Here is a 16,709-nt window from a genome sequence, read left to right as displayed (position 1 = left end):
CACGATTAGCATGTTGCGTATCATGTTGTGTTACGCCAACAATTAAAGTGTGCAATGTTATGCTATGTTAGAGGGGTTGTTGTGTTATGTTATGTCAGAAAAGTGACCGCGTTGTTTGGTGATGTGCTTTGCTAGTATACTTATCCAAAAAAATATATTTTTCAGATGTCTAGATATATTATGCATGGTTATAGAAATAAGTCAACATAGCGAAAATAAAATGTCAAAGACTTGACTTGAATAACGACTATGTTGTGAAATATACACATGAAATATGGTGTATTATACCGTGTTATGTGATATTCTATGTATGTTATGACGTGTTCTCTTAGCGTATTGTGCTTCATGCTTATATGTGCCAATGTACTGATTCGTTTGGCACAACACAACCCAAGAAACTATCATATTGTAATGTACTATGCAAGGTCACTATGCAATACTGTGCTTAAATTTTATCATGATGGCCCAGTTTACACGTTTAGGTTAGCTTCTTTGCCTATCGGTGATGAATGCTATCAATATTCTAGAAGGCTATTATTGGGGCGTCACACTCCAATAAAGGGGCTTCATTTGGATTCTTAATGTCCAAAAAAGTGGTTACGGGATATCCTAACACATATACAAAATGTCTAGATTACCCTTTAACTAAAATAAAAACTTAAAAACCGTAGGTGATTTCACGTCCAGGTTTGGATTAATTCCAACCGTAGAATTTTATTTTCATGTAGTTTTACGTCCAGGTTTGGATTAGTTCCAACCGTAGAAGCTCATTTTACGTCCAGGTTTCTTTTAATTCCAACCGTAGAATCCGATTTTATGTCGAGTTTTTTTTTAATTCCAACCGTAAAAGTGATTTTACGTCCAGGTTTAAATTATTTCCAACCGTAGAAGTGATTTTACGTCCAGGTTTGGATTAATTCCAACCGTAGAATTTTATTTGCATGTAGTTTTACGTCCATGTTTGAATTAGTTCCAACCGTAGAAGCTCATTTTACGTCCTGGTTCCTTTTAATTCCAACCGTAGAATCTGATTTTATGTCTAGTTTTCTTTTAATTCCAACCATAAAAGTGATTTTAAGTCCAGGTTTGGATTATTTCCAACCCTAGAAGTGATTTTACGTCCAGGTTTGGATTATTTCCAACTGTAGAAGTTTATTTTACGACCAGTTTTTCTTCCCACAAAAACTTTGTCCCATAATTCACCAAGTATGCAACAAAATTCATTAATTTAATTTTTATCTAATTAAATTAAATTAAAATTAACTAAATAAGGGTTGTTTAGTCAATACAAAATTATTTTAAATAAGGAGTTTTTGATACTACTTATGGATGACCCGTTTTTGTCCTATTAAGTGATGTCCCTCTAATGAAATGTACGTCCTAATAATAGTTTCCATATTCTAGCAGAGCCGTCTGTCGGTCTTGTCCCCTTGAGCTTTATAGCTTGTTTGGATATGTAATTAGATGTTACTTTTGACTTCGAAAAGTCAAAAAAAAAATCAGTTTAGATATCGGATTTCAAATCGATTTTTGAAAGCAAAAAAATTTATTTTCTTCTAAAGCAAAAGCAGAAACACTACTACTTCCCAAAACGCGCTATTTAGATGGTCTCCGCCTCAGTAGAAATCACTTCTCTATGTCGCCTAGACGGGTATTGACTATTGAGTCCATTTGAAGGATACGCAGAGAAGCTTTGCCGCGCCCAACAGTCCTAAAACCCTAGAAAGATAATTCAATTGGGGTTTGAAGAAAACGCGGTGGAGTTGCAGTACAGCTCGTATGCGCTGAAGGATTTTGGTATTCCTTTTACATTGTTTATTAGGGTTTTTAGGCTTTGTATTTTCTAGAGATGGTTAGAGACACATGTTCTTCTCCTTCATTGGGCGAAAGCCTCCATTGTAGAATGAAAGCTTTAGAAGCTGCGCGAAAGAAGAAAACACCTACAAAAAATGTCAAAAGAGCTTCAAAACAGCCACGGACATGCTATAATCTGCATGTAGATAATTCATCTTCTTCTTCTTCTTCGAATGATACACTTGATTTGTTCAATAAAACGCTTAGGGTTACTTACGATCTTTCGAACAAGAGGAATAATGGAGTAGAAGATAAGGATACGAAAATTGAAGTCGAAAATAAACCAAAGAAGAAGATGAAAATTGAACCAAAGAAGACGAAAATGTTGGAATCGCATAAAGGTGAAGAAACAGGGAAGGAGAGTGTATCGAAGAGTGCCATCACCACAGATGGGGGACTGAAAAGTGATGATGATGATGGGAAAGTGAAGAAACGACCGAGGTTTGAGGATATTGGAGGTTTAAAAGAGGTTTTAGATAGGATACATGATGAAGTAATTGATCCGCTTCGTTATGGACATCCAGAATTGGACAAGAGGCTGGGTGTTAAACCCTCAGGTGGGATCTTGCTGCATGGACCACCTGGATGTGGGAAAACCAAGCTTGCTCATGCCATTGCTAATGAAGCTGGAGTTCCTTTTTACAAGATAACTCCTGCTAAAGTAGTTTCTGGAATTCCAGGTATCAAATTCATTCCAATAGATATATGTTTTTCTGTTTAGCTATTCGTGTCTAAGACTGCTGCTCCAGTTTGAATCATATGTGAGCAATAAGAAAACTTGGGATCCCACCTAAACACTAGAAGAAAGACTCCGATAGTTAGTCAAATGTTCAGCATCAACGGCCAGGCACCCACATTAAGCAAAGTCTCCAGGGTGCATCTTGCACATGGATGCTGTGGAGATTTCCTGCATATGTATATGAAACCTATATGAAGTTTTACTGCAAAATAGGACTTAATCAAGCTAAATGTAAATTGTGTATTGCGATATAAACAAGAAGTGCATCCACACTGAGAAAGGAATAGAAACGCATAAAGTAATATAGTGACACTTTACCCTTTAGGTTGCAATGTTCTCGCCCCAAGCTCGTTGCAGGGCCCCTAGGCGAGCACATAGGTGCACCTACATAGGAAGTTGGGCTGCTGTGAGACACCCAACCTTTGGAGTTTGGATATGGAGCCTACTGCCTAGGGAGATGACCATGCCCCTCTTATTACATTATTTCATATTTGTGTTTTGTAAAGTTAGTGTCTATGTCCCCTTTGGAAATTTAGTTATTAGCTGGTGCATATTTGGATTTAACGAGGTTTTGGGACTGCTTCGTAGAGACGTATATCTCATTATTTTTATGTATATATCACTTCAGGTAAATCTGAAAAGACGATACAAGATCTGTTCTCAGAAGCATACAAGACGGGTCCTTCAATTGTATTCATTGATGAGATTGATGCTATTGCTTCCAAAAGGGGAAATTCACAAAGGGATATAGAAACACGAATAGCAACACAACTATTGACTTGCATGGACGAGCCCCAAATCCTAGGCACTCCAGATGTAGATTCAAGCTCAACAAGTTTTGAAAAGATAGCTGGTTATGTTCTTGTAATTGGAGCAACAAATCGACCAGAGGCTCTAGATCCGGCCCTCAGGAGGCCTGGGCGATTTGATCAAGAAATTGCTTTGGGTATTCCTGATGAAAATGCACGAGCTGAAATCCTATCTCTTTTAACACGTAATCTTGAACTTCTGAAGGATTGTAATTTAGCAAAAATTGCCAGAGTTACACCAGGTTTTGTTGGAGCTGACTTGTCAGAACTTGTTAAGAAGGCTGGTAAGCTAGCAAAGAAAAGGATAATTGCTATTAGGAAATGCAATAATGAAGTGCCCGACGTAGACTGGTTGATGCAACCGTTGGAGGCATGGACAACGGAAGGACTGGGCATTATCATGAGTGATTTCGAGGTACTTTTGGCTCGAACAACCTTTTAGTGCTTGATGGGAAATCATACTAATGTAGGGTAAGCTGCTTATATCGTGCAGCTACTTAAATGCGTGTCTGCCTCTGATATGATTCATGACGTTTCTAGTTGTCTATTTTTATTTTTCATCTCTCTGCCAAAATGTACAAATTCTTTTCGTTTATTTTAGGGGTCTTGTTTCCGGGTTTTGTATTCTCCCCAGAAACATAAGCTATTACAGAAAAAACTACAATGGTTCTCTTTAGTATGCAATATTTTATGTTTCAGATTTCTTGTAAATATGCAGGACGCGGTTAAAATGGTTCAACCATCTTTAAGAAGAGAAGGATTTTCACCTACTCCCAATATCAAGTGGGAAGATGTTGGCGGTCTTGACTTCCTGAGGAGGGAATTTGACGAATATATTGTCAGTTGTATAAAGTACCCCGAGGATTATGAGGTAAGTCATATGTTGGCACGACGCTCTTGTTATCCTAGAATTGATTTGTACATGTTACGCATAACATAATTAACTCCTATTTGTGATGTGCTTTGGTTCTCCAGGAATTTGGTGTAGGTTTCGAGCAAGGTTTTTTGCTTTATGGGCCTCCTGGTTGTGGTAAAACTACAATTGCGAAGGCTATAGCAAATGAGGCAGGAGCGAATTTCATACACATTAAGGTGTTTGTCTCTCGTACTCTCTGGTTTTCCTTTTGTTCCTTGAGTGTTCAGTATTCAGTATTTGACTATTGTAAGTTACTTATTAGCTATGGTCACCGTCTAGGGCCCTGAACTTCTGAATAAGTACGTGGGAGAGACTGAGAAGGCAATTCGGGAAATATTTACTCGTGCTAGGGCATGTTCTCCCTGCATTCTTTTCTTTGATGAGGTACTGGTCTCTTCTTACACTTTACTATTCTGTTTTTATGTCTTCAACATACAACTCTATCTAGCTGCACCATGCTGCATCCAGTGTTATCATTCATTTAAAGCCATTTGTAATGTAGAACCTGAAAGTGCAAACGTTTCCTTACATGAAAACAACAGTTGGTGATAACAATGGTACCTTCATAGTGTTAGTTCCACAACCTGATCATATGCTCATTCTAACCATTTTCTTATCCTATCCGCACGTCATAATTCATTTAGTTACCTTTGTTTCAAAATTCGAAAGTTTATGTGTTTCTTTCACCACTCATGACTACCTGAACCTTACATAACGTCAATGTTTGTGCATTTTGTTTCACTTCACATTTATTACTTGATGCTAGTTGTTAAACTGTACTTTCTTGACTCTACATTTTTCTCATTTTTGCCCTCTTCACCATGTGGTATCTGGGTACGGTGTCTTGTACTGCATTTTACCGAGGTAGTTTGTATCTCATTAGTAACTTTTAAAAGGTGTTGTCTCACTTCCCAGGTGGAAGCAATAACAACAAAACGTGGAAATGATGGGGGACGGGTAGTTGAGCGTCTTTTAACCCAGGTTAAATACAATTTGGAGCCAGTCTTTTTTTGCATGCCTCTATTTATTTCTTAACTTTTAGAACTTTGAGAAAGGATTAAACATTTTTATATGGAGTTTGAATTGGATGTTTCTATTGCAATTGTAGTTACTTATAGAGCTAGATGGAGGTGACAAACGGAATTGTGTTTTTGTGATTGGTGCTACAAACAGGTGCGCACTTTCCCCCGTTTCTTGTTTCAGATCAGAAAACAAAATGTAAAGTAAAGAATAACATAACCGTAAGATAAGGAGAGTAAAAATGAAACCCTCAGGGTCTGACAAGCGGCTGTTGTATGTATCGGTAGGCCAGAGGTTATGGATGAAGCTGTCAAAAGACCTGGTCGGCTAGGGAAACACATGTATGTCCCCCTTCCGGGTCCAGAAGAACGGGAATTGATATTAAAAGCCCTTACCAAGAGAAAACCTATATCTGAGGATGTAGATTTAGTCGCCATCGGTCGGAAGAAAGCGTACGAGAATCTAAGTGGAGCTGATCTTGCTAGAGTGGTATGTATGCACCGCTCTGAAGTAGTGTGATTTTGTAGTCCAGCCAATTACATTTTCTATCTTCTAGTTCTGAGCTTCAGAGATATGACTATATGCCTTCACAAGCTGACAAAGCCGCCATGATTGCCCTAACGGAGAAGCGAATGTCAGGCGAGGGCGGTCACGAAACAAAGAAATGGACGATCAATGAAACACACTTTGATCAAGCAGTGGAGACAATCTCACCATCTGTTACCGATGAGGTGATTTTATCTCAAAGTTTATTATGAATTATTGCCCCAAGACTTGTGTGCATGCCAGCTGGTGAGTCTAATTTGTCTTTGCTTTTTCTTGAAAGCAGCAGCGGAGATACTACGACAGACTATATGCAAGCTATTCAGATTAGGAGAATATTTCCATGGAATCTGTCAGTGCCATCTACGACAGACCGATGGACCGACTCGGAACCGATGGAACCGTACCTGATTTTGGACCGAACCGAGGTACAGGGTACAGGTACCGGTCCAAAATATAGGAACCGAGCTCTGGGGGTACAGGTACACGGTCCAATACAAGAACCGTCCCGTACCGGACCGAATTCCCGAATGATTATGACCGTTAGATTTAGGGGATAAGGGATTGTGTCAGTCGTTGGATTATAGGGGGGTATATAAGCTAACATTAACTGGTTACTTGGTTAGGGTTTCAGTTCTGTTTTTCGCCTCTTCTGTGTCTGAGTTCTGAGAAGGAGAAGAACTTCTTCTATCTTCTCTGTTAACCTTCACTTCAAAAGACTAAACAACTTGGAGATTGTCTTCGTAGTATTTTCCCTCACCGTGTTTCTTCTCATCGTTCTCATCAACTCATACAGGTTCAATTTCATTTCCTTACCAACTATTATATACCCAGCCATGGAAATGGAGAAATTAGTAACCCCAAACATTTACCATTGATTCTTGTTCTGATTCTAAAATCCCACAACTCATTATTCAATTTGTGGATCTCAAACCTGCTGGAACCAGATTTAGGTAAGTGTTTTTTCTTTTCTTTTCAATTATTATTTTTTTGATTGAAACCATTTTTGTTTCATTTTTCATTTCTAGGGTTTTTTTCAAATCTCTAACTATGTCTGATATAAAATTATTGTTTTGAGATATGGGTGTTACTCAAAAATGATTATTATTGCTAAAGCTGTTCGATTCAGTGTTTCTGGTTATTTAGGGTTTGAGAATCTTGAGATGTCCTTTGATTCATTAGTCCGTGAAGATGACTTGAACCGTCTCGTGTTTGACTAATGATACTGTTTATGTTTTTGCAGCCTTACACTATAAACAGTGCCAAAGTAATCTTCTTGAACCCAAGGCCTCAGACAAGGGCTTGCAAGGGTTCCGCCAATATTTGGTACAATTGTGAGTTTATGACAGAATTCTCCAAGAAAAATATCACTTATGTTCAAGTGAAATCAAGTGAGTTTGCATGCCTATTCTCAAAACAATGAAATCATATCATACAAATATGATTTACATGCCTTCTGTTAGGGGTGTTTCCCAATTGTCTATAGTTGACACCAAAATAGCAGTTTACATGCCTTTTTCTTATGGAACAGAATTCTTCTGTGAAACCCTAAGTATTTTTATCCTTAGTTTAGATATATCAGTCTTGTAGCTATAGGTAGTAGTTTGATTTTGTTATGTTCATAGCTTTAAGTTCATTATCGTTCTGTAGTTGTCAAGGTTATTAGTTGCATTATTTAGCTGTATTTTTGCATTTAGTTACCACTTGCACAATACTAGATTAGTTTAAAGCAGTTCATGCTACTGTCGCCCTGTATAATATGCATTCCAGCATGTTGCATATCATCTCTGTTCCTGTGACCAATTGCAGTTTTGAATTTCAGTTCCTTTTAGTTTTGTAACTTTTGTTGGCTAAATTGTGTGATTGGTGTCCTGCACTACTCATTCCTCCTTTCTGTACACATTTTTTGTGTTATGAGTTTGCATTTTTGTATCTTTGAATTTGTTTAACCAAAAACAAAATCAGTTATTGCCTACAGGTTATATGTATCCATATGTTTATGTGTATTCTTATGTTATCTTTGTTTTCAAAATTTCAGGAACTTGAGGAGAAGAGAAAGGCAAGATCCCAGCTTGTGTATGAAAGGAAAAAGCAGTTGAACAAGTTGAGACTTAAGGCCGAGAAGACTGTTGAAGGACAGCTTGGCGCACAACTCGAAATTCTTTCCCCCGTCAAGTACTAGATTAATTCCCCCGATTATCGTTAGTAGTATCTTTTTCAGGTGACAATTTTTAGTAGAAATTTTCCTATCAGTAAAGTAAAATAATGTTTTGTTTATGTAGAATTTTGTTTATGTAGAATTTTTCTGTTTTTGCTACTTATTAGTTGTTGCTTTGAGATATTGAAAAACAGGTAAAAAAAGTAAAAAACAGGGCAGTAGATTTTTTTTTTTTTTTTTTTTTCTGAAAATGGAACCGGAACCGGTACCGTAACCAACCGGAACCGACCGGTACCGAATGGAACCGGAACCGAAGTACTCGGTACCGGACCGGTCCAATTTTTAGGAACCGAAGGGTGGGAGGTACAGGTACTCGGTCTCGGCAAGAACCGAACCGAACCGTACCGTGTGCACCCTTAGTATTAATAACATTAATAGCTATGCGTGTTAAAGACATTGCGATGACATTTCACCATATTTATTCTCTGCAGCATTTAAATTCAAGGTTACGAAAACTGCAAATTAGTAGGTTTGGGGCCTTAAAAGCTTAACCACCCTGCACCTACTAAAGTGTATTGCTAAATTCCACTTTATATTTGCAGACACATCATTAGACTTCTGGTTAACAATTTCTTCCACTTCGAATTAACCTTTTACTTCTTATGGGTTCTGTCCTCAAAAATCTTGGTCACTGTGCGTTCTCGTTGTAGCAAAACACTTAACATGCAATTCTATTATTTTTCAAAGAGAAATAAAAGTTTTTGGTATGTAGCAATAAATTCTCTCCTAACACATCAACAACCCTTTCATTAAAACAACATATGACAACACTGATTATATATCAGTTGCCAGTAGTACTACTGGAATCATATCACACAACTCATAATCTTCTCAAACTCTAGCTATAGCTATAACTTCATCTTATTAGTGGTATGGAGGACTTGAAGTTAGTCGAAAAGCATGTCATTGTACCTGAGACATTGTTGAATCGTCGCCGTCTTTTCTTATCTAACATAGACCTCACCCTTGTTAGTTACATAGAAACTGTATCATTCATCGAAGCAACAATAAATGCTATCAGTTTTGCAGAAATTTGTTCTAGTTTTTATCGTGCGCTCCGACTGATTTTAGTTTCTTATGATTTCATGGCTGGAAGGCTTATTCATCAAGCTGGTGAGGGAGAGAATGATGATCGGTTTGAGATTGATTGTAATGGTGAAGGTGTTGTAGTTGTTGCAGTAACTACTAGTACTGAGATGAGTCAACTCGGTGAGTTAAGGAGTCCAAATAAGCCTGAATTCAAAAAGCTGGTTTCCTTCTTGCGTGATGAGGAGTGGATGAATTTGGAGCTCAAAGATAAATCGCTGTTGTTTTTACAGGTACAGTAGCTAACACTTGATATGTGTATATATGCCTAGTCCTGCATCCTACTCAACTACATTTTACTTCGTGTATATCTGATGAATCGAATTTCTCTTTGCATAAATGCAGCTAACTCGGTTTCAATGTGGAGGTGTAGCTCTAGCTTCTCGATCCAACCATTGTACCCTAGACGGCACCGCAATTCAAGAATTCATCGTGAACTTAGCCTCATTGACACGCGGAGATGATCTTGTTATCCATCCGAACTCGGATCGTAGCATCTTTAAAGCACGTAACTCACCAAGAATCAGTCACCCACACTTTGAATACTCCATACCCAAAGTATCAGACATATCCTTTAGCATCCCTGGGAGTATTCTCATTCCAGCCATAATCAAACAACCCTTTCTAAAGACTACTACCAAGCTCGTTTACTTGTCAGAAAGTTGGATCTCCAACTTAAAATCTTTAGTCCAGAGAGATGGAAAATTTATGAAGTACACGACGTTCCATGTTTTAGCGGCAAAGTTATGGAAAGCAAGAAGCATTGCAACACAGTTACCAGATGAATGCATTTCCACTGTATTATTTCCCATTGACGTTCGCCGGAAGATAGTTCCACGTGCACCGAAAGGGTTTGCAGGAAATGCATTAATTCCTGGCTTTGCTTGTTCGACCATGAACCGGATTAAAACCGAGAAATTTTCTGTTCTAGTTGATGAAATTTTAAGGCTAAGTCGTGTGGTTAGCTAGATTAGCGTTCCACGTCAACTAGGATAACCTCCTAAGTCATATGTCAATGCTAATCTAGCAGCTAAATTAGCAGTCAACATCAGCGCTTGGTTAGCTAGATTAGCGGTCCACATCAGCTAGGATAACTTCCTAAGTCATATGCCAATGCTAAGAGTTTTTCCAATGGTGAATGTGAATATTTCATAGGTGGCATCACTTCTAAGACATCCTTTGAGTATAAAATCCTAAATATTAGGAAAAATAAATTTTTATCTCAAATCCATAAAGTGCTCAATTATTTGTTTACTTATTTGTAGGCATATAATTGGTTAGAATCCTTTCCATTTTTATTTTTCATTGACTTTTATTAACAAAAGTGTGACTAGGATGGGAAGACATCCTCTAAGTGAATGTCTAAAACTAGAGGTTCACCTAGAGGATGTCTAGCTTTTTTTTTGCCACATCATCTTCACATCAATGGGTTGGAGATGATTTTTTATAAATATTGTTGTGGATTCTACGTGGATTGTTACTTTTTCCTTAACACACATTCCATTGGAGAGGCTCTAATCTAGCAGCTAGATTAGCAGTCCACATCAATGCCAAGCGCTGTTTGGTTCAGCTCAACTAATCTCAGCTGTCAGATCAAAAAATAAATCTCCCAACGCTGAACCATTCAGCGAAAATGTGATTTTTTGTGGCGCTGAACCATTCAGCGCTACTATCTCGCTGCTAGTTCAAGTGCGAGCAAATGCTAGGAGAGAGAACTAGTTTTAACAAATAGACAACACTTTTTTTGAACTGCAACACTTTTATGATAATCTAGCAGCTCAATCTAGTTCATAGGACTTCGTCTAAATATTTTTTTGATAATTAATTCTGTTCAAAATTCAATCTTAGTTTGATTAATTTCCTTAATTTTTTTTACTCATACTGAATCTGTTTGTCGCAGCAACACCTTAATGCAGATGATGCTAAAAATCAAGGAAATGTCCACCACACGCCCTCTTCTTCTAATGAGCCAGCAAAGATTACTACTATGAAAGTAGTCATCGTATAACGATGATTAATCCAAAGGCAAACGAAGAAGTACTAATTAGATGTGATGATTCTCTTGCTAAGTATCCCTTGCGAACCATACAAAATGAGGATCTACCAAAGGTATAGCAAGTCTAGTAACAATATTTCGTTAGGCAATCTGTATGGACTAATTCCAATATAATTACAAGAGAATCAACTAGACAGTCAGACTCAATAAAAGAAAATATATCCAAGAGTTATATCTCTGTTTCTCAATGTAATCAGCAAATCAAACAGATAGAAATCCGCGAGCCAGATTATTATGAGAAACAACTTGAACGGTACCAAATACCAATGTTCAAGTGTCAACCAATTTCAATCAACAACCAAAGGTTGGATTTACCAATTGATTGAACCACGCACAACCTGTGAAATAACACATACACCAAAAGTTTTGTTAACGAGGAAACTAAAAATGCATAAAAACCCCGGGACCTAGTCCAGATTTGAACACCACACCGTATTAAGACGTTACAGACTCTAGTCTACTACAAGTTAACTTCGGACTGGAATGCAGTTGAGCCCTAACCAGTCTCACACTAATCAAGTTACAGTCGCGTTCTTTACGCCTCTGAATCACAACAGAACTCGACACACTTGATTCCCTTATCTGATCTCACCCACAACTAAGAGTTGCTACGACCCAAAGTCGAAGACTTGATAAACAAATCTGTCTCCCACAGGAAAGTCTATTCTGATAGATAAATCTGTCTCCCACATAAATACCTATGAAGTTTTTGTTTCGTCTTTTGATAAATCAAGGTGAACATGAACCAATTGATAATCCAGTCTTATATTCCCGAAGAACATCCTAGAAATATCAATCACCTCATAATAACTTAACTATATGGTCGTAGAACAAGTTATTGTGGAATCACAAAGAATGAGACGAAGAGCTTTGTCATTACTTTTTATATCTTATCTATCGGAGATACATTTCGAGCAAATCTTAGAGAAGATAGTACTCAATACGATAGAACAAGTAAGATCAGAACACGCAACTACAGAGAAAATAGTTGGGCCTGGCTTCAGAATCCTAATGAAGTCTTTAAGTCGTTAACCTATAATGGTTTTAGGAAAAACCTAGGTTAAAGGAGAATCGACTCTATTCGAAACTAGTATCACACAAGAAGTGTGGGATTAGATTTCCAAGTTGCTAGAGTTCTCCCTTATATAGTCTTCAAATCAGGGTTTGATAACTTTGGAACAAAGCAATCAATATTCACCGTTGGATGAAATCCTGATTTAAGATTCAAGTTAAGTTTTCTTAATACCAAAGCAATATCTCTCCACCGTTAGATGGTCTTAGCTTGTTACACACGAATGAATTATACCTTCATTTAGATATGGGTAACCGTACCTAAAAGTGTATATTGAGTTGGCTCAATAACAGTTAACCGAAGTTAGCCATATGAACACATTTGTATTAACCATGTTCATCTAACACTTCTAGATCAAATGATAATCAAATGAATCTAATTGTGTTACTCATAGAGTTGTTCAATTGTTTATATTCTCATAGAAGTATACATGACACAATAGAAGCAAATCGGATTTGATTCACAAGAATCAATTCATGAACATTTAGCCACGGTTTGCAAAGATTGCATTCCTTAATATATAAATGTATTTGTTCATGAGTATGAAATTATACTTAACCGATTTTAGAACTTAACCACATAAGTTTGCAAACGGGTACGCAAACTTAAGTTCCGGACTTTGATCCTTTCCGACAGTTCGCAAACGGGTACGCATACTCGTTCCGGACCGACCAGGTGAAATTTTTTGCAAACGGGTACGCAAACTTAGTTCCCGGACTTTAACAGTTAAAACCGTTTGCATACGGGTATGCATAATTGGTTCCCGGACCCGAATCATTCTTACAACAGTTTGCATACTGGTATGCATACTGTGCTATATCTAAACAATGATTAATTGTACTAAACTCCCATTTCAATCATTGAAGCATCCTTAGAAGATGACAACAACTGTCTCACACAAACTACTAGCTTATAATTAATTTTCAAATGATCGAATAATCAATACGAAACATTCCGATTCTACATCAAACGACTGTCTCACATAAATCATGTAAGATGTTACAAGAAGATTTTCACATGATCATATTTTGACTTTCGTCAAGAACAATGATGAACGTAGTTAAAGAAAAAAGCTTTCCAACATATATTTCGAGAAAGATATAAGCGAGTTAAACTCAATTAGAAATATCAAATGTGTAAAGTGTAAAAGTATATATAGCTATACGACTTAGTCTCAATAGGAGATAGAATAGAATAGACTTCTGAGTGATAGATGAGTTCAAGTCTCCACATACCTTTTGTTGATAAAGTTCCTCCAAACTCCCCTTAGTAGATCTTCATCTTCAATCGAGGAACGCCGTGACATCTAAAGCTCACTACACATTCTATCCTAATCCGATACATAGCTACAAATATACTAGAAATGAAGACTTATAGTTTTGACAACTAAACTTGACAAACAAGGTTGAGATAGCAACGCTTGCGAGTTCGACCGAGCAGTGCTCTAACAGATGGTACCTTCTCGGATGATAGCACCATCATTATCCCCATTGTTACCTTGATTAACACCACCGTTAGGTACTTAGGTCTTGGAATATTATTTTTCACCAGCAGGTTGCAAACAGAGAAGAAGAGTTTCAATGTGACGATTTGCATCTTCACGACTCTGCCGCAATTCAGTGAGTATTGTAGTTTGAGTGATTTGTGTAGTTTCCATGTTGATACAACCTGACCGCATCTCTTCAAGTAGCGATGATACAAATGCACTTAAAGTATCAATGCGCTCGGATAATTGCGTATTTGTAACACCCATCATTGTTAAAATTCAAGAAAGATTTGTGTTGCGACATGTACTTATACTAGTAGTGGTTGGTGACCAATTATAAGGTATGCAAAAGTATGAAAAGACTTGGATTTAAATACCAGTTGAGATGACCAAAAACGATATTCAAATAATCAACAACACAACTCACCGAGCCGTCCTACTGACGAAACCTTTAAGTTGTTGTCGCACCTTGTTAAGAAAGTTGATAGTACGTAATTGCTGACGCCGGGAACTAACACTTCAGTATATTCACGACCTTTTTTTATTATTTTATTTATTTATAGATGGAAAGACGGAGCGATGGAAAGACGGAAAGACGGAGCGATGCTCTTTCGATTGCTAACGAAGCGACGGTAATATGGTGTAACAATGGAAGATAAGATAGGAAAAACTTGCTCTGATACCAGATATTAAGAACTGAGACCGAAAATATAAAAATTCTTTGATTGGGGATTAGTCACCAAGATAACAAACATAAAAACTCTAATTATATTTCTTTGATAATCCAAACCCTAGAATAAACTAACATATTTATAGAGAATAAACATAAAAAGAGTCCTAATCCTAAGCGAATACTGAAAAAATAAGTGTCCCAAGTCTATTAGAATTTTAATTGGTTTTGGTGTTTGATACGTATGATCTCTGTACCTTGGTAGATATTACTATAAAGGAGGAATTCAGAATAATAATAGACGAGAAACTTAGAAAACAGAACACGGGTAGTAATTTCGAAGAAAATATCTTCTCTAGATTATGAACAAGAAAAATATTACAATTCTCTTTTTGTTACGCTCACAATCTTCTCTAACAGTGAATTAATCTTAAACTGTTTTCTAAGCTTGCACAAGTATTATTCCAAGCTTTTTCTAGGTTTTTTGTGCCTAATATTCTGTGTCCTTAGCTATTAGCCAAAGCCCTCTATTTATAGCCTTCATCGTACTCAGTCGACCAAGGACTTCTATAAGGAATCTATTTCCTAAACTAAGAGTATTTCCTAAAACAAAACCTTTCCCTAACTAGGAATTCTGCCTAGAATAGGATTCTTCCCTCAACTTAGCTTGAGGTTAACTAAGTTCCCTAAAGGAGTACATATACACCTGTATCATGTGTCCCCCTTTTAAGAACTTGAACTCCTGTGAGAGTTAAAAATGAAGGTTAGGGAAATCGAAAGTCCCTTTTTCCTTGTGAAACCACTTGGACTTGCTAGGAACTTGGCCTTTGCATCCAATTAGAAAAGCTTCTTTCTCTCCTTGTCGCGTTTTAGTCACTCTTCGCTCTAATATGCAGTCTTCCTTGAGTGGTTCCTCTCTATCAAAACATAAGTCTTCTACTCGTGGTAAGATCATAGTGTCGTCGCCTTCATCATCGAGTAATGCTGGTTCAAACAACTTCAAGTATTCGTCATTTATAACCGAGTACATTCCTAGATAAGGTGGTAAATCCAGACGAAAGGCATTGTCACCAATCTGATCGAGAATACAAAACGGTCCATATCTCAATGGATTCAACTTCTTACCTTCCCCCTTCAGTCGTTCCTTACCTAATTTTAACCATACTAAGTCACCAACACCAAAATTACAAGGCACAAGATGCTTGTCATGCTTTGCTTTGTATTTGGCTTGTGACTTCTTTAACTGTGCTTCAACAACCACATGAATATGAGATATCTTCTCCAAGAATTTGTGTGCCTCTTGCCGTTCACTTCCTTCCTTTCCCCCCATCGAGGTGTCACTAGAAAATACTAGATCGAAAGGACTAGGTGGGAAGTAACCATAGCACGTATCGAAAGGAGATTTTCCCAAAGAACTGTGAACTGCTCTATTGAAAGCAAACTATAGATATGGTAAACTCTCATCCCAAGTTTTAAGATGCTTAGAATTATATACCCTTAACATGTGAACCATAGTCTTGTTGACCACTTCTGTTTGCCCGTATGTTTGTGGATGAAAAGTTGTACTCTTCTTCAACCTAGTGTTCATCATCTTCCACAAAGAATCCCAAAAATGACTAAGGAACCAACTATACCTATCAGAAATAATCGAAGTAGGTAACCCAAAATACTTCCACACATGCTCAAAGAAGAGCTTTGCTGCACCGGCTCCCATTACCGTCTTTGTACATGGAATTAATGCAATCATCTTGCTGAATCGGTCAACCACAACGAACAAGTAATCATAACCAGACTTGGTCTTCGGTAACCCACCAATAAAATCCATAGAGATACTCTCCCACGGCCTTGATGGTACTGGTAATGGTAGATATAACCCTCTTTTTCTTTTGGAAGGTTTAGATGTGCTACACAACTTACACCCTCGAACTAACTTAGCCACATCATCTTGCATCTTTGGCCAAAAGACATAACGCCTGAGGTTAAGTAGAGTTTTATTCATTCCAAAATTTCCAGCAACTCGGGAAGTGTGTGCCTCTCTCAACCACTGTAAACGATCTCCATCTTCTGGTATGCAAAGTAACTGACCTTTGTATAATAATCCATCTTGGAGTTCATACTCGCTTTTCAAACCACTTTTTACACCTTCTAACACCTTCTTGAAGTCTTTGCTGGATGTGTATGACTCTGCATACTCTTGAGGAACAATTGGCTGAATTCTCATGGACACCATAAATGCTCGA

The 16,709-nt window shown here is 37.5% G+C and overlaps 2 protein-coding genes across 2 annotated transcripts; both read left to right on the top strand.

The window, feature by feature from the left end:
* Positions 1-1,849: 1,849 nt before the first annotated feature.
* Positions 1,850-8,038, top strand: LOC113338001 (cell division control protein 48 homolog C-like). Its single transcript, XM_026583528.1, has 12 exons — positions 1,850-2,534; positions 3,222-3,817; positions 4,121-4,273; positions 4,378-4,494; positions 4,598-4,702; positions 5,234-5,299; positions 5,427-5,491; positions 5,626-5,831; positions 5,933-6,069; positions 6,168-6,834; positions 7,125-7,272; positions 7,920-8,038. Exons 1-10 carry the CDS (start codon positions 1,850-1,852, stop codon positions 6,210-6,212), a joined length of 2,175 nt encoding a protein of 724 aa, XP_026439313.1. The 3' UTR covers positions 6,213-6,834; positions 7,125-7,272; positions 7,920-8,038.
* An 847-nt stretch (positions 8,039-8,885) lies between these two features.
* On the top strand, positions 8,886-10,418 carry LOC113337784 (omega-hydroxypalmitate O-feruloyl transferase-like). The gene is made up of 2 exons (XM_026583371.1): positions 8,886-9,418; positions 9,531-10,418. Exons 1-2 carry the CDS (start codon positions 8,972-8,974, stop codon positions 10,152-10,154), a joined length of 1,071 nt encoding a protein of 356 aa, XP_026439156.1. The 5' UTR covers positions 8,886-8,971; the 3' UTR covers positions 10,155-10,418.
* Positions 10,419-16,709: the final 6,291 nt, after the last annotated feature.

Source organism: Papaver somniferum, unplaced genomic scaffold, assembly GCF_003573695.1.
Source record: "Papaver somniferum cultivar HN1 unplaced genomic scaffold, ASM357369v1 unplaced-scaffold_18, whole genome shotgun sequence".
Lineage (NCBI taxonomy): Eukaryota > Viridiplantae > Streptophyta > Magnoliopsida > Ranunculales > Papaveraceae > Papaver > Papaver somniferum.
Note: the sequence above shows the minus strand (reverse complement) of the source record. Positions and strands in the feature narration are given on the sequence as shown.